The sequence below is a fragment of the Harpia harpyja genome, chromosome 12, assembly GCF_026419915.1.
Source record: "Harpia harpyja isolate bHarHar1 chromosome 12, bHarHar1 primary haplotype, whole genome shotgun sequence".
Lineage (NCBI taxonomy): Eukaryota > Metazoa > Chordata > Aves > Accipitriformes > Accipitridae > Harpia > Harpia harpyja.
Window position 1 is genome coordinate 15,672,814 of NC_068951.1, and position 22,793 is coordinate 15,695,606.

Genomic DNA, 22,793 nt, shown 5'->3' on the forward strand with positions numbered 1-22,793 from the left:
CCTTACAGACTTTTGTGATTTTTCTTTGCATTTTAGTGGCAGAACTTCAGGCTGTATCAGTTAAAAACTATGCCATTGCTAAATTTTATTATGGGCAAGACCCTACATTTTCTTCTTTAGCCCCTTCATCCCCAGTTTGCTCCACTGCTTCTGTTACTATTATTATTGTATTGTTCTAATGTTTAAGAAATTGGATTCTGATTGTGATCTACCTGTGTTAAACACTGTATTAAGGTCTTTATCTTGTTTGTTGTGGCCCTATTTCATTTATCTTTGGCTGAACTTTTTTGTAAGGACAAAATACACAGTAGCTTTCAGGTGATGATATTAAAAACACCCAACAACCCACAAAAAAACCCCTCCAAACAAACAGAGGTTAACTTCAGATTGGATAAACAGCAGATTAAATAATTTACCATTAGTTTTCCCTTCTTTCACGCATATTCCATGGTATTTTAAAGCCTGTTTTAAGAGAAGGACCAAGAACGTCATTGCTTCACTAACAGTAGTCCCCCCCTCTACCTGCCTTCCTCTTCTCCTGCTTTGGGTTCTGTCTGCAGTTGACCTGAGTGAGGAGAAAATAAAAAGGCATCAACAGTGGCATCTCCCTGACAGCTTGTGCAGATCCTCATCTAATGATTTGCTGTTGTTTCCTGAGGCTAGGAGACTTCCTTTGCCATCTTGTGAAAACTGCTTACATACTGATCTCACTTTGGTAGGGCTCCTCTTGCTTCAGCAAGATTTTTATTTCTCAGAGCCTCCTGTCTCCTGCTGGGTCACAGCAGAGATTTTGAAACTGGGCACAGTTCTTACTGGGTGTTGGATTTCAACTAATTATTGTCCCTCATGTTGCACATCATTCCTGCACTAACTTTTGGGGGAGGGGGGATGTCACCTGTTTAAATGTATTTATGTGTGCATACTTGCCAAGAGAATTTTAGGACTAAAATAGAATTTAATTGGAAAATTAAGCTTGTGTTATGTAGAAATGCAGGTAGTTCAGAAGAATCAGAAGAGTCGATACGTCATAACGGGATTAAGTCTGTCAGCACAGAGAGAGCAAGTGTATAACCTGAGGTGAGGTGGGTCGATACTTGCTGTGAGTAAGTTTCACATCCACTTCATATCTATAGCTGCACAAGCAGAGAACAACAATCTAATAGGATAATACAATGTGGTAGTGCAGAAACTCCAATAGTAAGAGTTTCAGGAATAACACGATGCAAGCACTCTTTGAGAGAGAGGGGGGGAATTGTCAGAAAATGCGTATATTCTTCAAGGTTTGCTGGGTGGATAATGAGAGCTGTCCTGGGAGAGATACTTGCCTGTGAATTGCTCCCTGATTTGGAGCTTTTTATCAAGGTAAATAAGCTTCCTAATGGCTCATTGTTGCAAGCTTTCTCCTCTACAAATTAAAGTTACCAAAGATCTCATCATTAATGCTACTGTCAGCACTGTAGTTGTTTTTCAGCAGCCTTGAGTCCAATGCTTTCGTATTTGCCCAGTTTTGTCTTTCCAGTACTTTTTGATACAGGGTATATTGCCTGTCTGTAAATTACTCTTGTGTATTTTTAAGCATCTGCAGCAAACATTTCAGCATTTGCTAATTTTGGTTCTATAAATGTCTGTTTGGTTACACCATGGTAGAACCAATCTCTGTAACTAATCATATACAGCTTTTTGTAAATTCTGAAAGAATCAGTGCTGCTGTCTCTTGAGCAAAATTCTGAATGAAACGAGGAAGAATGGATTAAACCTCCTGCTTTCATTTCAATCATGACCTCTAAACACTTCTTCCTTTAATGTAAGTGAAGTTACCATTGAGTCGGTCTAGTGTATGCACAAACAACATCCCCATTCTTTACCAGAAAGCTTTTAAAGTTCTTCTCTTCTTGTTAGCATCCAGAACATACTTGAAAGATTTGCAGTAAAAGCTCTAGCACTCCAACTTTTCCGAAAGTGTGGTTGTATGTGTAACCTTATTTCTGCTGTTCGGGCATTTACAGAAAATGACATTTTTCATTACTTTAGAGCTGTCACATCAGTTTTATTTTCCAGGCCAATGCAGAGCCCCACACTTCTCTACAGCTCTTCCTGTACGCTCACTTCACGGTACCAATTAGATGCATGCTTCTTCAATCAGTTTCCCACAGACTTAATTTTCACTTTTTCTTTCAGGAGTGGTTCCTGCATTTCTGTTTCTCTCTCCAGTCGGGTCTCCAGTATCTTTTTTTGCAGTTACCGTTGTGTGAATCGGAGTCATAAAAGCCGTTGGTGAACAAAGTTAGTATCTTGACCAGAGAAGCAGTTTCTTACCAAGTATGTCAGATGGTGTTAGTCTGTAATCATCAGCCATCATAGTCTCGAGAGACAGTAATCATTTTTACTACAGGTAAACCAGAGTTATATGTATGACACCTAAGCTGACTTAAAAATTTCTTGCCCGATACCATTTGCACAGTACCTTTAAAGGTAGTATATGAAAATCCATACGTGAAAATCCACTGAGAGGGAACACTCTCTCATCTGTCTCTAACTGTAGAGAGTTTCAGACTGTTTTTCAACTCTTTTTCCTGAAAGGCCACGCTCATGTCCTATATTTGATCCCGCGATGTTGTCTGCCCAGCTGGTTAGAGACACCATCTACCAGCGACTGTGCTGTTGCAGTGCAGCTGAACACATGGACTCGTGCCAGCAGGGACAGCTTAGGCCAGGTTATTTCACATGAAGCCAATGAACCTGTCAGTCAAGTGTTGCTCTTCCAAGTACAGGCTTTGAAAATGGATGGTGAATCAGCGTCACCTATGTCCCAATTCCTCAGTGACGGTGATTTTCTTTCTTTAAACTTCTAAGAAAGGTCCGTTCTCAGGGGGTTTTTTTGTTAATGATAACCACTTACTTCCTATCTTTGAACCCTCCAGACTCAGGCATTTTCCCAAATTCAGAACTTCATCCCAAATCTCCCATTTACAACAGTAGTGGAGTGCAAACCCGAATTTCCCGTTACTCATAATCGCCCAGCAACGCTTCATGCAGCTACAGGCCTTTGCTGATGGAGCAATTGTGCAAATCCTGCAGCAAACAGCCAGGAGTAGCAGTCTGCATGCTGGCCAGAATGGCGTTCGTGAAAGGGTGCAGCTTGTGGCTCTATCCCCCCTCCCTCCCCAACGAGTAAAGGAGAAGCAGAAGATTGCTCATGAACTACTCCCTTCCTGTATACACACAATGTATATTTACATCCTCTCTATTACCCATGAAAATTTCCAAGGAAGCACAGGTTTGTCACACTAACAGAGTCTTGTCTCCTCTCCCCTGCCCCAGTCCTCTATGCCCCTCGTCCTTCCCAGTCCCTTAGAGCAGTGCTAGCACAACCCTTTAATGACCTGTTTAACGTGTCGTTCAGCGAGCGCAAAGAGATGCTGGCTTTAGCCATCTTCCTGGAGAACAAGAGGAGAAGAAATAAAAGCTGGAGTGGGCTTGATCCTCTCTCCTGAAGCAGGCAGCAACAACAGGGACAGGGGATCCAACTCTTGCTGGAGGTTGTTTGTACTGAGGCTTTTTATAGACTGTATATCCAAATATAGGTCATCGGGGCACAGACACATGCTCATGAACATATCACATACTGAACTACCCATCCAGACCACTTCCTCTGACGCACGGATCCTGCCTGTCTTCATACATAAATTAATTCAGAGGTAACACGGAAGGGGGTACCTACACTATTCTGCTTTTTTGCTGTGTTTTGGCTTCATTTTGCTGTAGCACCCACCAGTTAGTTCATGTCTTGGGCCAAAGTCTCCTGCTGTTAAAGGCTGTACAAGCAGATTGCTTTTTTTTTTTTTTTTCCCCCAAAAAAAGGTATGATGGTAAAATCAAATTTGGATGAGAATGAGTTGTATTTGGTTGTGGGGAGCTACTTTGAGCAAAACCAACACAACTGGCTAATGATTTTCAGGAGCTGGGTGATAGCATATTTCCATACATTCTGTATGGTATGTCTAAATATTTTGATGGTTTTAATATTTTGTACCAACCGTGGAAACTGGTTTGCTGCTAGGTGACCATAAAAGTGAGATTTGGTAAATAATTATTAGAAATCTTGTACTAACACTATGATTGAAACAATAGACAAAAGTATAGCCAAGCAATTAACTAGTAGAGGTAGTTACTCATAAGTTTTGCAGTTCTTTGCTCTTATGACTAGATGTTCCTGTACGCTAGATGAGAACAATGTTGAAACTGACCACATGTGACTGAAGCTGCGTTAAGCTTCAAGATCAAAGAACAAGGACAAGAAAAAAGACTACAAGGACAGCCAACAAGAACTTCAAATGGGTCGGTGGTCATAAAAGCAGCCTTTCGACTCAAATGGATCCTTCATTGCGCATGATCGGATGTAGGCAGTACTGAGATAATCAGTTGCAATTACTTTTACGTATATGTATACTAATCTGATTAATATGCAATTAGTTATTCTATATAACCTGTTAGTGCTAAAGCTGTGGTATGCACGCTAGGTGGAACTATCCCCCGTGCACCCAGCGCTGCAATAAAGAATGCCTGCTTTCTAAAACTCCAAAATGAGTCTTAGAGAGTTTCTTCAACTGGCTCTCGGTATCAGGGTATGCAAAAAAAGAGCTGGAAATTTTTCCATCAAAAAGAAAAAAAGAAGGCAGATAGATAATGTGCATTGGGTAACAGCACAGCTGGTGAAACAAGACAGCGCAAACCCCCACATCAGTGAAGCAGGTCATCAGCCAGTACCAGGCATTCAGTTTTGTGAAAGGTTAAGGACGGCCCGAGGAAAAAAAAAGCTTTTTTTCCTTTTAATTATTTGCCCATTCCATGGGAAATCCAGCATGAATTGAACATATCTAGAGCTGCAGCATTCCCATTTAGCTACATTATCCCCACCTTCAACTTGCAAATTAAGAGATGTTTCTAGCAAGCCAAGTTCTGCTCGTTGTGTTTTCAAAGCTTTGGGAAGACAGTGGAAGTATTTGGGTAAGGAGGAGCCATGCCTTTGGCCCTTTATATTGCCCCTGTGATGGGGTATACAATACGCTTCTTGAAACAATTTTGTGTACATCTGGCAATATTAGAGTGAGTATAAGCACAAGGGAGCAGTGAGAGAGAAAGCATTTATTAAGACAAGTGTTAATAGTTATTTTTCCCTGGGATAAACAACTAAATGCATAAGACAGCTGACCCATTAAACAGATGTTAACATTTTCCCCTGCTCCTTCGTTTCCTGCAGTGTGAAAAAATCCAATTGGCAATGACAGTTAAACTAATTTGATTACTCATTAGTTGATGCTTCTCTAGTCTTATATCCAGCTGCTGACAAACTAATGAAAAATATATTTCCACTACGGCCAATTTAAGCTAACTGTGACACAGTTTAATGGGGAGAGTAATGTAAAGCACTGCAATAGTTCAAAATGCAAGGAGCTCAGCCAATGATATGTCTGTTACTGCTCAGCATCGTCATTTAGCATTGCGGGTGTCCCTGTTAGCGTGAATTTCTTCCTCCATCCCTAATTATGTCAGCTTAGTCATGAACTAACATTACCCCTAAATACAGTGAAACGCGTTTTACTTAAATTCAAGAAGGAAACTGCCAACCCTGCAAGAAACAGCTGCAGTGAATACCGACAGCCACTGAAAAACATGACATGAGGCCAGTTACATCACAAGTACTTGCATGAGGACACAGCAAATCCCTTCCCCTTCTGAAGGGCGCAGCAGGATTCACTGTTCAGTGCATTGTCAGCGGATGTAACTGGACACATTACAAATGCTCTGAGAAGTGGTTTTCCCCCACAAATTTCTTTAAACATCTCAGTGTCTAAGGTTCTGGCAATGGATACACAGACACAGAACTACTCTGATCAGCAACTAATACTCTCTTGGAGCCTTTGATCTCTGCGCATGAGATCCAGTTCACCTTCTCTCCGTGCTCAATGGTTAGCTTTGGTAAAACTCTAGCATGTTCATTTGAAGCCACTTTGTTGAGCTTTCCATCTTTTCTGGTGGAAGCAGATGCTTGGGCCTTCCTTCTCTGCAGAGATTTTGCTGGACTTTTCTGCTGCTTTCCAACGTCACTGCTGACATCCCAGAGCAAGACTTTCCCATCGTTTCCTCCAGTCAACAACCAGTACGCTTCTGGCATAAAAAGGATCTGTGACACTCCCAAGCTGTGACCTTGAAACTCCAGCTCATGTTCAAACTTGACACCAGTGACTCTGAATATTCTGACTTTACCGTCTTGAGCTCCGCAGCCAAAGATGTTGCCGCACGATGCGACAGACAGGGAATGTGCAAGCGGTGGGTTAAAGAACTGGCCGGCTGACTGTGGACTGTCTTCCTGCGTTTCATACTCCTGCAGGTTTGTGGTCCACAAGGGGCGAGCTTTCTGCAGGTTCCACAGCATAACCTTGGAAAAAATTATGAATCAATAATTTGTCCATTTTAGGTAAAATCTGATTTTTTGCTAACAGCAAAAAAACCCAACCACACTTCTTGCTCTAGCAGAGTAAAGGCTATGCGTGAGTGCAAGAGATGCAAGATGTGTTGTGAGGAGTGGCTGAACTTCATCGGATAAACAGAGCAAATCTTTACAGCATGCTTTGCAAACCCTCATACTGCCCTACTCAGCAAAGTCAGTGACTCAGACCTTTAGACCACAAAATGGATGAAAAACCTATTCTAAATGCTTTTGCATTCATCTCAGCAGTGGTAATCATGATCTACTGCACATCAATTATTTAAAAGGAGGGACATGGAAACGCTAGCAGTAAATAGAGATCATTATCATTCTGAATTTTACTTCTGTCTCTGCTACGTACTTGTCCTAAAATAATCACTTCCGTGAATGTGTTTGAAAAATGGAACAGCAAAAGGCAAACAGTAGTTCAGGCCCTCATTTTTCAACAGACATATATGTATTTTTTTTAATATCCAATGAGTAGATCCGGTTTGCACTATTACCATATCGAGGTAAGGCACACTTTTCCTGATGAGATGGGGGGAGGTTGCGCTTTTAGACTTGTTTTTAAAATGCCACCTCCAAGCCTCTCATGAAGCAGTAATTGTGTCTTCAAATGAATCCTGTGTCTCTCATACAACAATTCAAGTACTATAGATTTATAATGCGCCAGTTAAAAATAATTCTCTCAATACTTCTGTAGGATCTGAATCGATGATGAGCATTTTCAAGGCCAACAGGTATGAAAGCACAAGTCAGTCTAATGCAGTACTGGTGTGCTGTTTGCTTTTTTAAGCAAAGCTTTAATTTGTTATTAATAAAAATACTCCTCCACTAGTAATCTCCAGTAGAAAGTACAGGAGCCTTTAAATTTGGGCCACAAAAGAGCTGTCACACTGGCTCTGCGTTTCTGGAATCCAAATCACACTAAGACATCTGAAATGTGTTGTTTCCTGTCACTTTTCTTTTTTAGCGACTGCTGCTGCTGCTACATTAAAACTACTTTGTTACCAATGAAAGGGAAAACTTTCCACTACTGTGCAGAGAAGAGTAAATCAGAGAGGCTGGGTCCTAATGCTTAAAGCAAATATTCCTGTTTTCAGCACAGAGAGCACTGCAATAGCTTTATGAATTCATCAAGTGCTAACAAGTTTTCTGCAGACTAAGTATTTTCTGTCCTCATGGCATTTTCCCTGCTTCCATGGAACTTCTGAAAAAACTCCAGCAACCTAAATTTCCGTTCTCATCAGCTACAGCTTCACTGAGGGTTTGACACGCGAGCCCAGAACAGGTTTTGATGCTCGTAGGGCTCCTAACTTGTCCAAAGACATGCTGCAGCACAGCATTTCAGAGTATTGCAGCTCAGCTTCTCTTTGTGAAATGATGTATCTTAAAGCCAGCCTTGATGTGGAAAAATGCTCTTTTCGTTGTACAAAAATGCACTAACAAATTCCTACTATTTTGGGATAATGACTTTCACCTAAAAACCAACTTGCTGAGCTACAGTAAACCATGCTAAAACTAAAAAGTCACAAAAAATAACCAGTTCACTCACACAGAAGTGGTATATAAATGCTTACAATTCTGATAAAAAGTTTCCAGTCATAGGCCTGTAAATCTGCATTTTAGGGACCTGAATTAAGCCAGCCGTCTAAGGTGCTGAGCATTTACTCCTCTCAGACTGACACTTTGGTGCCTCTGAAAAGAAGCGTCTCACAATACTTCATTTCAAATCCTACATCCATTTTTTAGTCAACCTAAGGAGAAAAAAAAAAAAATTTTGGAAAATTTCTAAAAATTTGACAAAGTCTAAACTTGGCAGACTTCCATCAATCAGCCCCTATTTGGATATATATACTTACTGAATTTAAGTGATCCATGGCTTTCATATGGAAAGATACCGTTTATACTAAATATCAGCATGTGTTTGTTCTAATGGGTGTTAGGTACACTTCGCTTTTAAGAACATAGAGTGAAACTGCTCAACACTGTCAAAGTAAACTTCACCCTAATGCCACTAGAACCACAGAAACCTGTGTAGAAGTGATAGTTTTAATCTTGGGCTAAACCAGGAATGTGGTCACATCTCAACTACTGGAAAGAAATTACTGAAAAACATCTGTTCCGGCTGGCCAACTCAAAACTCCATTAACTGCTAGCATGGTTTTTCTCAGAACACCTCCACAAGCGGCATGCAAAGGACAAAGTTTCCTCTTGATGGGGACAGAAGCGCAGAAGGCAAAGAACATTTAATGCTTCCAAGAGATTAATCAGAACAAAGGATAAATTAGTAAAGACTTGTCCTTACAGTGATACATACCACTTGGAAAGATTTTATCTACCTGTAGTAAAGTGTTCTTGCTAGCATCCTGTCCACTTCAAGCATTTTGGGTTTTCCTATCACCTGCATTTCGCCTGCAGCCATAGCTGATCGCTAGGGACAACTGGTTTTGCTCGGTCCAACAGGGAACTAATGTGGCACGAGCATGCTTTGCACCATATTCTGATTTCCTCCCACCCTGCTCACTTTTAGATTGTATATACTAAGGAAGATAAAAACAGGGAGGGGAAGTGCTGTGTAGAAAATGGCACAAACAGCCTCAACACATAAGTTTCTCCGCCAAAACTACTTTAGAATAGTTAAGGAGCTTTCCGGTGATTGCAGGCTGTACACCCTCACTCTTGGTGAAAGTCTGTTGGTGTCTCACTACACAGGTGGGTAGTTACTGTTCTGCTTCTCTAATAACCATCTACTTGTATGCAAATCACCTGCATGTCCAGTCCACAGGAAACAAGGCTTTGAGGCCTCTGAGGTCGAAAGACAACAGAGGAGCAGATGTTTGAGTGTCTCAAGGACCGGCTGACTTTCTTGTTTTCCAAGTCCATAACCTTTATTGCTCCTGAGTCATCTGCCGCTGCCAAGAAATTGTCGGTCTCATTCACCGAGACCGAGTTGATCTCCTCCTCATTCACGTGGAAATGTTCAACAGGCTCCTTGAGGGATCGGACATCCAGCAAACTGATAGTTTCTCCATGGGAGGTGTACAGCCTGGTGGGACGGCGGGGAGAGAACACCACAGAGGTCACATCGTCTGCCTTCGGGAGCTGGAGCTGTCCTGCTGGAGCACCTCCCCCATCCCAGAGCGTGAGCTCGCCTCTCTCTGCGCCTGAAGCCACCAGCCCTTCCGTGTTTACATTCAAGCACAATATAGAGGACGAATGTCCACCAGTCCATTTGACTGCCATGTTTCAGGGACACCTCTGAAACAAACAAACAAACAAAAACCCTCAACTGAGCTGGTGTTGGTCTCATTACAGCAGAAAGCTTATCGAAGCAACAAGATCATCCCGTTGACCGTAATGCAGACTACTTGAAACTCTAGTGTCCAATTAAAACAGGCACCTCTACAGATCAGTACACAAATGAAGCTTTGGCTCAAACAGCATCAACGTCAGCCACAACAGCAGGGAATGGCAGCAGTTGCTGGCATGTGTACCTGTGCAGTATGTGGCATAGATCTGCTGCTCTGACGTGGCTGCCTAGGTGAGAGCTGCTTCCTCAGTGCATAAGGACATAGCGTGCCTGACAAAACAGGGGCATGGTTCCTAATGGGACATACTGGGAAGGAGCAAGGGGAAGACGGCAAACTAGTAAAGTCCATCTGCAGAGAAGCCACACTGTTCCAGTCCAGGTGAGAGCACATGCAGACATCTGTCTTTCATCCAGCTGCCGAGGTGCTGGGTAGTCAGTGCCTAATATCAACTTGTAAAGCAGTCTCGCAATACCTGGAGCAAGAAACTTGTGCTGGTGAGACTGGGATAAACTGATTGATGCTGAAAGCCATTGCCTTAATTATGGTTTAAAAGCATACACGTGTGTGAATAAATTTTCAACTTTTGTGCATGTGTACTTTGTGTTCCCAAAGTGAAGGTAATTTTCTCAACACCGGTAAACACTAAAGCATAAAGAGATAAACAATAGCATCTTTTTAAGAAAAGCATTACCAGTTTGAGGCAGGTAGTTATGAGGTTTGCAACACATTTAATTGGGCCGCAAAGCATGCCCATCGAGCTTACCATGCTCCAGGCCCTTCCCTTGGTGTGACTGCCCGCACCAGCCCCCGTGACAGGGCTGTTTGGGGGACCACATCAGCAGAAGATTAAGTGGGGAAAAAAACGGAGCAACACAAAAGCATAACAAGTTCTGGAGAGACTAGCACGCTGTGGGGGAAAAGGAGAGCTAATACCATGGTAGGGGCGCAGACGGCAATGGGGGGTTTGCGGGATGGAGCTACAGCTGCCCCAGCGGCAGCTGCAGTGCTGCCTTAATGTCTATGGCGCTATCGCATTATTGGGCAATAAAGGGTTTGTTTTTTGGGTTTTTTTTAACCACGTTATGTTTTGCCAATGATTTTTGTTGAGCCTGGTCTAAAGAGCAGCTGGAATTCCTTCAATCCACCAGGAAAATTTCAGCCCTGTCGATTAAATAAAATTACAGAAAGCGTCGGATACCTTACCGGCAACTCGGGTCGCAAATTGGCAGCCAGCCACTCGCCCGCGCTTCGGGAACTGAGGTAACTTTTTCCCGGCTGCCCCCCTCCCTCTCTCCCGCCCCACAGCCCCTCACACCGGTAGGCCCCACTCACGGCTTTTAGGAAGACAACCGCCCCAGCGCCGGGGAAGACAGCTCCTCGAGGGAGCTGACGCAGCTTTGACGGCTGTCCCTGGGAGGGGGAACCCCGCGCCGAGTCCCCTGCGGCTCCCAGGGGCGGCGGGCCCCGCACCGGGCACCGGCGGCGACTGGGGCGGGGGGGAACCCGAGCCCTACCCGCCCCCGCCAGGCCCCTCAGCGCCGCGCGCGCCGCCTCGCCTCGCCTCACCTCACCTCCGACGGCCGCTCCCGCGCATGCGCGGCGGGCGGGGCGGGCTGCCCGCGGCGGTGATGGCGGCGCTGGGCGCGCGCGCCCCCTCGCCGTGAGGGCTTTGGGCGGGCAGGGAGAGCCCTCGGCCCGGGGCCCGCCGCCACCGCTGTCGCCGGAGAGGGGAGGGACAGCGAGGCCCCCGCGTCCCGGCCCGCCGCCCGCGGGGCGCTCGGGGAGGGGGGAGGGAGGCGATGGCGGCGGGCCCCGGCGGAGGCAGCGGTAGCGGCAGCGGGGGGGCGGCGGGGGCGGCGGCGGGGGGGCCGGGCTGGCGTTTGCCGGGGCGGGTGCTGGAGCTGGTCTTCTCCTACCTGGAGCTGCGGGAGCTGAGGAGCTGCGCGCTGGTCTGTAAGCTGTGGCACCGCGTCCTGCACGGTGACGAGAACAGCGAGGTGTGGCGCAGCTTGGCGGCCCGCTGCCTGGCGGAGGAGGCCCTGCGCACCGACATCCTCTGCAACGTGCCCACCTACAAGGGCAAGGTGAGCCCGGGACACCCCCCGCCAGCCTCTCGGGGACACCTCTCCCCAGCCTCTCAGCAGTCCCCCCCCAGGTGCTCGGGGACACCCCCTAGCCGCTCGGCCCACCCACCGTTGGAAACCTGGGGGGGGGGGGGGGGGGCTGAAAAACGTGACAGGATTTTATCTCCCCCTGCGCCTTCCTCCATCTCCCCTAGGTCCGTGCCTTCCACCACGCCTTCAGCACCAACGACTGCTCGCGGAACGTCTACATCAAGAAGAACGGCTTCACGCTGCACCGCAACCCCATCGCCCAGAGCACGGATGGGGCGCGGACCAAGATCGGCTTCAGCGAGGGCCGCCACGCCTGGGAGGTGTGGTGGGAGGGCCCGTTGGGCACCGTGGCCGTCATTGGCATTGCCACAAAGCGGGCGGCCATGCAGTGCCAGGGTTACGTGGCCCTGCTGGGGAGTGACGACCAGAGTTGGGGCTGGAACCTGGTGGACAATAACTTGCTGCATAACGGAGAGGTGAACGGCAGCTTCCCCCAGTGCAATAACGCTCCCAAATACCAGGTGAGTGGGGCTTGGTGTGGGCTGGAAGCTCCACCGTGTGTCTGACAGCGGCTGGCTGTCAAGACCCTCCTCCCTCACGTGTCCTGGTTGTCTGCTGAATTGATCCTAAAAGCCCACTTAAGGGTCTCTTTGCCTTCCTTGCAGAAGGCAAATGATTCCACCTTGTGAGGCCTTTCCCCCTTCGTTTCCTGTTTCCTCAGGCTACACCTCTGTGTGGTGTTCAGTGTACCTGACCCTCAGTTGTTTCAGCACTTTTATGTCCAGTATTGAGCGTGAAGCATGTACTGTGGGTGTCTGTTTAGACACCATGTTGCTTTTTGAAATAAAAGCTGAAAAGACTGTTGTAGCCTTCTGAAGTAACGACTTGCCCCACAGCAAGGTGAACGTCTGTGGTATTTTACCCCTTTGTTGTATGGCAGTGTGAGCTGAGGTTAGTGCTTAGGTAAGAGTCTTCCTGCAAAAACCTGCAGCAGTGCTGAGTGCTGCCTGTTTGCTTGCTGGCAGCATTCCCATAGGTGACATCCCTTGGCTGGGATGCTGGGATGTGATGTTCAGATAATTTCAGGTTATTAAAGAGCAAGTGCCATTCCACTGTCTTGTCCCTATAGAGGTGTTTATCTTTGTTCTTCTGGCTGCTCACACAACTACATTTTGACTGCTGGATTTCCTTGTGTTACAACTTAAGGTGTATGCATTATAATTTCCATCTCATAATGCTGTGGCTTTGTATGAGTATTGGCTTATGTTTCAGTTCTGGGTGAAGATCTGTGTAGTAACTTGTATCTGGTATTCCTAAATTTCATGTGAAAGCTCACCGCTGAGCACTCAGTTCTGTCTGGAGGTTGTACCTGCCACTTTGGGGAATAATTCCTAAAATCAGTGTAGTTAAAGAGATTCAGACCTCTTACCATTTGCATGTTCCCTAGCATGCAAACTGGGTTGGCACTTTCCAGACTTGACCCTTTGCGGTTGCTTTCTGCGGTCCTTGTCTAGGCCTTTCTGCAGCTACAGGGTGAGGAAAGGTTTTGAAGCCGAGAGTCCTGAGCTCATGTGGGGACTCAAGGGTGAGCACAATCGCTGCTTTCTCTATAAAAATCAGAGCTCAAATTGGTCATCCTTTGGAGTATTTTGTGTTTATTAAGACATGTACAGTGATCTGCTCATAGAAAACATACTTAAAGGAAACACAGGTGTTTATTAGTGTTGGTTAGAAGAAAAATGTGTTGGCTGGAAGAAATCCCCAGTATTGGGGCTGGCTGGTGAAAAATCAGAAGTTTGTGTGGCATCCTGCTGTGCTTGCTGCTGATGTCTGGGACTTATGTCCAAAATAATGTGAACTAGATAAATGCAGAGAGCACCATGCATGCCTAGATCCGAGTCTCTTACTGTGTTAAGTGTTGGTTTCACTTGTGTGTGTGTACACATATATATATACACACATATATATTAGGTTTTTCACGCCTGTTTTGCCTAGGCTTTGCACTGGAATTTCCTTCTGCCTTGGCAGGGGAATACCTCTGTCAGCAACAGCACCTGCATAGTAGTGTATCCTGGTATATTTTGTGGGTGGCACTTACCTTTCTAAAACAAGTTCATTGTCTTGAAATTGCTCTTCACAGAGCAATTACTGCTAGCGACAGCAGCAGCTAAATACAGAGTTCAGGTAACTTGGAGGCCATTACAAAGTTTCCAAAACTCAGCAGTATTCTGAAGCACGTGGCATGTAGTACGCTCACTCTTGATGCTCTCGCAAGGCTCGTATGAGAAGGGTTACGTTTATGACTACGTAGGTGGTTAGATACAGGCTGCCTTCTGGAAATGGGCAGCAGAGGTACTCAGGATCCTAGTGTATTTGGGCGAAATTGAGAAATTTGAATCCTAAAAGTAATGCAATCATGAGAAACAGGAAAGCCTTGCTTTAAAATTACCTGCTGCGTTATAGATGGGCTATGCTTTATTTTTGTGTCTCCATTTGAATATGCTGACTCTTTCTATGGTGTTTTTTTTTTTTCATTCCCCCCTCCTGTCTCTGTTTACAGATAGGTGAAAGGATTCGAGTTATCCTGGACATGGAAGACAAAACATTAGCGTTTGAGAGGGGCTATGAGTTCTTGGGAGTTGCCTTCAGAGGACTGCCAAAAGTTTGCCTGTATCCAGCAGTGTCTGCTGTGTATGGTAACACAGAAGTGACTTTGGTCTACCTGGGAAAACCTCTGGATGGATGATGTGGATTGTTTTGTTGGGACATCAAGATGTGGATGATTGGGAGGAGAAATCTGCATGTTGGTTGGAGGGAAACGTGTATTAAAGGAAAAACAAAAAAGTGTGGGGCTGTGTCCAAGAACCATCGAGGGAATCGCACGGAGTTTTGAAATGGAGGACCAGCCATACTTCAGGAATTGTGTTACATTTCCTCTTTCTACCAGGCCAGAAAAATCCTCAGGGTTGCAGTTGGTTGAGTGGGAAGCTGACACATGCATGTTGCAACAGATCTCATTGCTAAGATGGCAGTGTGTGACCTCAAATATTTAAGAAAGGATTTGATACAAAACTGCTTGAGTAAATTAACCTGAGATTTGTAAGTAGCGTTTTTTGTGAAAGACTCCCATTTTAAAACTGCTTGTTCCTTCCCTTCCCTCCTTTGGGCCAACATGGGTACTGAAGGAGAACGAGTCTGGTTGGGTTTTATTTACAGTTTTTAACATACTGAGAAGCATGGTCTGTCTGGACTGCCCTTCTCTAGTATAATGATACAAAATGCGTGCAGCTATTTTTAAGTGTATTTTAAGGGTTGTATATATAGAACATGTTGAAAAGAACAGTTAAAAGAAAGGGTTTGCTTTATTCTAACTGGGACATAATTTCTTAAAGGGAAAAAAAACCCCCACTACGTGGCATCAGAAAATATACCTTGGACAGGTATATAACATTCATGTAAGTGTACTTCTTCTGTTGTATTGTAAAGCATTTTGGGATGCTCTTGTGGAGTACGGTGCTACATTGGGTCATTTTCTGTGAAAGTTTCCATAGCTGTAGCAACAGTTTTGTTCTCTGTAGGAAACACAAAATGTTTTCCCCACGAGTTTCCTTTCAGCAAAATTTGTGATTCCCTTTAGGAAAGGAAGGCACAACATAGCAGTGAGCTTGTCATCCTTTCGACATCAAAAATACTAACTTTTGAAAGCATTCTTACACTTTCTAATCACTGTTGCGAAATGTTTCAAAATAATGAGGAAGGAGCATTCAGTTTCTGAATCCAGACCTTGTTTTCAGCTTAAATGGCTTTATAAGGCTTTAAGACTTGGCTGAACCTTTAATTAAGTAAAATCCCCCAGTACCCAAGTATTCACCTGCCCGTTTTCAGTCTCACCAACCCTTTGATGGGGATTCTGGATCAGGTTCAACGTTTGGGCTTTTCACTTGCACCGTTTTTTTAAAAACCACGTACAAACCCCTCGGGTGTGTTGGTGTGCTGTGGCATACGCAGGCTGGGGCAGCTGTGAAGCTGAGGGGTGTAGTAAGGAGGGATCTTCTGGTGAAACAGCTTTCCTCTGAGGTTGAAAGATCTGTAGGGAGCCCCAGAAGGGCTTCTTTTAATAGGGCATTAAAATCTGTAAGCCCTGTGGCTAGCTCTTGACTCTTGTTTCTTGTTGGTTGGTGTTTCTCAGAGCTGTCTGAACTATTTCAGAGTTGGGCATGCTTTTCAGAGAGGGAGAAGTAAATGTTTATACAACCTCTTTTTGCTTTATTTGCGCAAGAGAATGTGAATTGCTTAATATCGGACACTGGTAATTCTCTGAACATGGGAGAGAGAGGAATTCCTCTTAGGCTGTTGCTCGTTTCCCCCACCCCTGCCCCTTTAATTGAGTAATGTGAGGAGAGCGGTGCAAGCAGATGAGGGTGGATCCTAGTCGCTGCTGCTGAGCTATCCTTGGAGTGCTTTTCACCTAGTAGATAACCAAGTTCTGCACTGGAACACAGTATGTATGTACATCATTACCATTTAAGAGGATTTTGAAGTATTTATTTGTTTTGTGTGTTGTTTATTGCTTAAAGGCAATATTGAGGTCCGTTCCTCTTGGCTGCGTTAAAGAAACAAAATACGCAGTGAGAAATTAAGATGTTTTAAGTGGTGCTGAGAACAACTGAATAAATGATGTGGAACGAGCATATGAGTACCTTTTGGAAAAATCTCTTAGAAGCATTGATTGTACTAGACTGTAAATTATGTTATCTGCATAGCAGAAGTGTAGGGCATGAAGTAGGGGGGGGAAAAGGAAACAAAACCCTGTCCAATTTCAGAAAGTAAAATTGTCCCCGAGATGAATGTATTCTCAGTGCAGTCCTGAAAGATGTGACCTCTGTAGCTTGTTCATGAATCCAATTAGATGCAAGTAAGCACTGAGAACTTCCGAGGAGTTTTATTCACAAACTAAGATTGATTTTCATTCTTCAGGCTGCGTCTTACCCTATAAATAATTTCCCTCTAAATAAGAAATGCTGAAAGTTGAACATTCCTTAAGGGTGGGTTTGGGGGGGACTCACTTATGTAAGATTATAACTTATTCCTGGAGACCAATGCTGGCTGTACAAAATATTAAAATAAACTCTGCTATAATTCAGAAGGATATATTGGTGTGGATTGTTGTAATGACATCAGTGGAGTGCTGATAGGAAAAATGGGGTAGCAGTTCAGCACACCAAGAAGATGGAGGTGTTGGGACTGTGTGATTTGCTGCGTGACTGCTTGAAAAGAGAGAATCTGATGAGTGGTTAACGAGGACTTGAAAGCTCAGTAGTCTAACAGCTGTGTTTGGGAGATTGCATCCTCTGAAACAGGGATGCTGGCGCGTGGCAGTGTGGGAAAAGGTTTTCCTGATGGCTGGAGGTCTCTGGATTCGAATTGAGGTGTTGTGCTCACTGTTGCGGCTGCCCTGCCCTGTGCTGTACCAAGGTGCCTCTTTCCCAGGTCAGCTTCTCGGCTTCTCTCTGTTTCTCTAGCTTTCTATATGGAAGTTCAATGTTTCATGGTGCTTTTAGGAAGAAGTAGGTGATTTTAGGAAGAAGTAGGAGACTGTGTTGTGGTTGCGAGCTCTGAGGCACTTTCCAAACTCTCTGCATCAAGAATTTGCTTTGAAGTAGTGAACTTTTGGCTAACATCTCTGTGAGCTTCTTCAGGAGCAAAGAGCTGGCTCTTTTAGCTGGCTCGCTAAAAATGTAGGATCGCTTTTTCTAGCCTGAGGTACTTCAGAGTTGGCTAACAGCTGTTTGAAGTATTTTCCCTACCCTGACTAGTCATTTAACTGCTTTGATCAGGAGGAACATCTGGTGTTCATAGCTCCCATAACAGAAATCAGTCAGATTCACAGGTCTTGGCTTCAGAATCCTGCAGGACATCCAGAATTTTTTGATAAGGGAGCATTTTGTCTATCATTTGAATAAACCTCAGAATTCCTGGTGGTTTGTGTGCTGCAGAATCTGTTGGGAGCTTAACAGTTGGTCATCTGATCTGGTCATGTTTCTATGTCTGAGGAAGCAAACAGCTCGATATGGCCGTTTGTTTCAGGGCAGAGTCTGTTCTTGGCTTCGGTAGTGGCTTGTGTTGGCCTGAAGTCAGTTGCGTGACTTCTTTTTCCGTAAGAGGACAGAGGTATTGCTGGAATGAACTAATAAATCAAGATGGCATGGGAAACTTGCCCTGGTTGGGGTATTTTCTTGAAAATGTTTCTTCCCCCCCACTTAAAATGGAGTGGTGAGTGTGCATTTTTGGGAGTCCTGTGTGTGCCTTCTGCTAGCAAACACCGTTTGGGTTTGTTACTTTTGGCCATGTTTCAGGTGACAAAACTAGCCAGGAGCAGATGGCCTTGATCTTGTGGACTGAACTTCTGCTGCCTCAGATGTGGCTGTATTCTTCTCTGCCTGCCTCTGAATCTGATAGCAAGCTGGAACATACTAGCTTTTTTCTCCGCTTACCAATGATCTACATTTTTAATTCCGTAACACACCAGTGTGTTTTCCAGATGGCTGTCTCTATTTTTTTTTTTTTTTCCTCTTCCATTTTCACTGGGATGATGGCAGCAGTGATGAATTAAAATAACGCTTGGCCTGATAATAGTTTGATCACACAAAACTTATTTTCTCTAAGTATTTGAGAGGTAACCAGCCCTCTGTGATTCCTGAGCCTGTGTATTTCAATACTGATATGTCAGTTCTAGTTAAATCTTTACACATTATAAATAGCTCTGGATGCTGGCAGGAACACAGCTAGAAGTGCTGTATGTGCTGCTCTTCCCCAGAACAGCACTGGTTCTTGCACAATACAGATAATTTGGTGAAATGTGTAGCCAGAAAATGGCACTACTGAAATCTGCTCTAGGATCCTTTCTACATTTACAAACCAGGTTTTTAAATGGTTAGGAGTGTGATGTGCTTGATTTCTGTAAGTGATAGTAGTCCACCTCACATTAAGTTGTAATTCAGTTGAAAGGGAAATTAAGTGGTAAATGAATACAGAAGGCTTTTCCTACAGTGATGCCGAAGCTGCTAATTTATACTTTAAGCAGTTTTTTTCATACTGCTGTATGATGCTGTACATATTGTGTGACTTCCGAAAGAATTCTCACGCCTCCCCACAAGAGGGCAAAGTTAACACCGCTGTGGGAGCCTAGGCTTTGAATTTCCTAAGCGTTGTGCAAAATAAATGTTTAATGTGGAACCTTCTCCGTTAGCATTTGCTTCCTGTCCTCTTAAAAAACCAAAACAAAGTAAAAAACCTCAACAAAACAGATTATCGTGGAGAAGTGGATAATGGACATAGATTTTTTTAAATATACTTCTTCATTTGAACCCCTGATGCTGAAATTAGGCTGAGCAAATCTTTGCATTTCAGAAAATTATTTTCAGTGACAGCAAACTGAGCTGAGACTCTGAGATCACCTTAAAAGTTAGAAAGGGATTTGAGAGGCTTAAACAAAATGTCATTGTTGCCGTTGAAGGTCTGCTTTTTCCCAGACTTGCTTTTCTTCCTCTCAGGCATTTATGACCAGGAAATAGTGATATCATCAAAGGAGCATTTAAAAAAAAAAAAAATTCCATTTCAGTTGAAAAAAACCCCCAAATCATTGAAAACGGATTTTAAAATAAAACTCATTGTATATTACAATTGTTTATTCTTCTGCAATTTTACCAGCTCAAGAACCAAGGGTGTCTTTTTTCCTTCCATGCCTGCGCTTGCAGATTTGTTGTGAGCTAGCTGGAGTTGTTTTATGTTTGCTTGTTTTATTTTGTCTTTTTAATCCATGTTGTTCTACCTATGTTAAGAGCTATATATTTTCCTGCAGGCAGTGTTTGAATGGGGAAAAGTATGCAGGTATAACCTTGCCTGTTATTGTCTTTTGCATAGTGTCTGATCTTCCTGTGAGCTCCCAGTTTCTGCAGCTAAACCTTTGGTAGTTTTACCCAGAAGCAGCAGGAGTGTTGCCATGCATGTAAGCGAGTGACCATCCTGGGACATGCAACCTTTATATGTCTACAGTGCGTTAATGCTCAGGATGGGCGCTGTGTCCCCAGATATTTTACTGTGTGCTTTGCAAAGTGATTTTTTTATTTTATTGTCCTTTCTTGAACTTCTGATTTCAGGCTATGAATGTGCTCGTTTGCACAAGTGCAGCCTGTGCATCTTTAGGGGCACGAGCCAGGCACAGGTGTGAAAACAGCTGTTTTACAACAGTGTGTAGGCTACAGCTACAAAATGCCATTCTCTTGCAAACATTCAAGCTCGTTTGCGTACTTGCAGCAAGACATGCTGGCATCCTTTGTTCCTGAAGCAGTCTGTCAGCTTCAATTTGCAGCAGGTGAGTTGAAAATCAAGGTGAGACAAAACCTGATCAATAACAGGAAGCAAACACGTATTTTCAACCCAAGTAGGTGAGCGTGTGCTCTGTGCATGACCTCTCCCTAGACTCTCCATAGTCCAATAATGTCTTAAATCTGAGAGTGAGTGGGATATGGGCTGTTCCCCATCCACAGAACCTGCACAGTACCTGTTTACAGGTAACAAACTGCTGGTTGCAGCTTCAACTGCAAGAAAGACTTCAGTGATTGGAGACTGCAAGCCTGCAAGTGAGTTATTAAACCAAGGTTATGGAGTTATTTTATTTCCTTAGCATCCTATGCTTAGGAGAAGTAATCCGTATCTAATCGCTTTTAAATAGTAATTTAAGAGAGTATGCTCTGCCAGCTTCAATATGTGACTTAATAATTATAAAGGGCTGGACAAACCTGCCAGTAAGGAAATGGATGTTGACCAAAATGCTTTTTGTATGATACTCTGAATACTGCAGTGGTTGAAGCTTTTCAGCCTTTATGTCTGCCATTTCCAAATCACCGCTTTTTTTTTTGTTGGTTGGTTGATATTTTTGCTGCTCAGGTGACAGAGAAGGCTTTTCTCATGCCAGATCCCATCTGACATGGGGGCATCTGAGCCCTTCTGCAAGGTCTTGTGCAAGAGCAGAGCTTGAGGGGAGGATCTTATGCTTTGTAGACAGCCAAGAGATTTTATCTCAGCTTTAGCATACAATTTTGTCTTATTCCTGGAAAAATAATTGATGCATGCAGAACTGGAGCAGAGTTGGAACAAACATTAGTGGGACTCGGGAGAGTGTACAATACGGAAATAAGTTGGTTTTAAGGGTCAATCAGTGGCCCAGTGGTCTCACCCCACCGTGCTGTGCATCTCTGGGATGTGGCTTGTCTTTACTGGCAGACTGTTAGCGGCTCTTCTCAGAAGGAAAATGGAGTACAGGAGGGGAAGATCTACTTTATTAATCAATGTATCTGTTTGAACTTTCCCCCCTCTTGCATGCCTGTATTAATTCAGGTCTCAGATTGAAAGGTGAAAGCCTGCTTTGACTGTCTCCCAGATACAGCTGCGGGGATGAGGTTTCAGATACAACAATGATGTCACCTTCGTGTTAGAGCTTGTTTAAAAAAACACAGAAACTTATATCCTGGCAGTTTTTTTCTGTTTCCTTAAGCAAGAGCAAGGAATATGCCCAATGAGAAAGAGGGTGCTCCAATCCTGAAACCCTGCAGACTGGCTTTTCTCTGTCACTTGTCCCTAAAGTATCACGCTAGAAAGGAGGGGTGCTGAGCCCCACGGCTGATGACCCGGGAAAGGAAGACTTTGGAGTGTGAACGCTCCAGCTTGCTTCCAGCCCTGATTGCAATCCACCTTGAGAGGAGCTGCTTGTGAGATAACTCTGCCTAGCAGGGATGTTGGCTCTCCTGGCCAGAGGGGAAAGCTGGGTGGGATACTCTTAGCTCTGTAAGGAGCTGAGAGAGTTTCACTTCCCTTCGCATTAATGACAGAATTACTCACTTCTCTTAAGCAGAATGGCAGCAGGAAGGGAGTACGTGTGACTACAGATGGGAGTAGTTTTTCTTGCCACAATTTGCATTGCTGAATGATGTTACAGCAGTGACTTGTCCCTATCTTCTCCTTCTGGTGACTTAGAGCCTCCAGTCCTGACAGTTTTATGCTAAGAACTTTGGTGAATGTGCTGGAGTAGATGGGTCAGGGTTTTTTGTTGCTTTTAATGGTTTATTTTATTGTACAGTACAAAAATAAGGTCAATTTATCCACATCTAGCAGTACTGTGGGGAAAAACTTGGGCAACACTTTCAGGTCTAGGTGCCAAAAGTGACCAAACTGTAGACGTAAGCAACTTGGTTGTGGGGCTTTCCAGCTCTTGAGGAGATCTAGGAGGAAAAATCAGTTGTCTTCTCTGGCTCCGGGCACTTGCTTCTCCTGCAGATGCATTGCAAGTAGTTCTCTAGAGCATCTGGACTTCCAGTAGTGTCTGTCTTGGATCTTGAGTTGTAAGGGAGTGGATGCACTTGGCTTCCAGTTGCTACAGAAATACAAGGCTCTGCTGCTTCAGCGTCTGATGCATCCTGCTGCGTGCTCTACTCCACAGACCTTGTGATCCAGATGCTCTGCTGCTCTCTGAAGAGGAGGTTCGCTTTTGTGTGGTGGTGGATCCCTTTTGCAGACCTCAAACCCCCAGCCTGGGAAAGGTGGGTGGGTGAAGGCTACGAGAGGCGGCAGGAGCCTGGCCACAGGGTGGGCTGGGCTGCGCGTGCGGGCGAGCAGAGGGGGAATTGAGATCACTTCTGTGGCTCTCCCTTCTGCAGCCCGCTTCCTCCTCATTTACATCTCGCACGTTGTCAGACGTGGGAGAGGGAAGAGCAGTGGCCGCAGGGATGGAGCTGCCTGTGCTGGACCTGCCTGCAGGAGGGGAACCGGGGTGCAGCCTTGCCCCCAGTGCGGGGGTCCAGGAAGCGGCCATGGCTG

At 44.6% G+C, this 22,793-nt stretch overlaps 2 protein-coding genes across 10 annotated transcripts; one reads left to right on the forward strand and one right to left on the reverse strand.

Moving 5' to 3' along the window:
- Nucleotides 1-5,130: 5,130 nt before the first annotated feature.
- On the reverse strand, nucleotides 5,131-11,304 carry WDR53 (WD repeat domain 53). 9 transcript variants are annotated; one of them, XM_052803937.1, is made up of 3 exons: nucleotides 11,120-11,304; nucleotides 9,260-9,751; nucleotides 5,131-6,439 (listed from the first exon to the last, which is right to left on the reverse strand). In XM_052803937.1, the coding sequence occupies exons 2-3, from the start codon at nucleotides 9,734-9,736 to the stop codon at nucleotides 5,852-5,854; spliced, it is 1,065 nt and encodes a 354-aa protein (XP_052659897.1). In that variant the 5' UTR covers nucleotides 9,737-9,751; nucleotides 11,120-11,304; the 3' UTR covers nucleotides 5,131-5,851. The 9 variants fall into 9 exon arrangements, with proteins under 9 accessions (XP_052659897.1, XP_052659893.1, XP_052659898.1 ...); XM_052803933.1 differs by having other exon boundaries at nucleotides 11,008-11,303; XM_052803938.1 differs by having other exon boundaries at nucleotides 9,260-9,539; nucleotides 11,008-11,122.
- Nucleotides 11,305-11,588: 284 nt separating this feature from the next.
- On the forward strand, nucleotides 11,589-19,166 carry FBXO45 (F-box protein 45). The gene is made up of 3 exons (XM_052803942.1): nucleotides 11,589-11,888; nucleotides 12,083-12,439; nucleotides 14,479-19,166. Exons 1-3 carry the CDS (start codon nucleotides 11,604-11,606, stop codon nucleotides 14,662-14,664), a joined length of 828 nt encoding a protein of 275 aa, XP_052659902.1. The 5' UTR covers nucleotides 11,589-11,603; the 3' UTR covers nucleotides 14,665-19,166.
- Nucleotides 19,167-22,793: the final 3,627 nt, after the last annotated feature.

What these genes read in the sequence shown, in the direction of transcription:
- WDR53 (XM_052803937.1), bottom strand. Translation starts at nt 9,736, where the DNA reads ATGGCAGTCAAATGGACTGGTGGACATTCGTCCTCTATATTGTGCTTG. An exon ending in CCTGTGGACTGGACATGCAG is followed by an intron (nt 6,440 to 9,259) that starts GTGATTTGCATA and finishes ATTTTTTCCAAG; the next exon opens with GTTATGCTGTGGAACCTGCA.
- FBXO45 (XM_052803942.1), top strand. Translation starts at nt 11,604, where the DNA reads ATGGCGGCGGGCCCCGGCGGAGGCAGCGGTAGCGGCAGCGGGGGGGCG. An exon ending in TGCCCACCTACAAGGGCAAG is followed by an intron (nt 11,889 to 12,082) that starts GTGAGCCCGGGA and finishes CATCTCCCCTAG; the next exon opens with GTCCGTGCCTTCCACCACGC. An exon ending in ATAACGCTCCCAAATACCAG is followed by an intron (nt 12,440 to 14,478) that starts GTGAGTGGGGCT and finishes CTCTGTTTACAG; the next exon opens with ATAGGTGAAAGGATTCGAGT.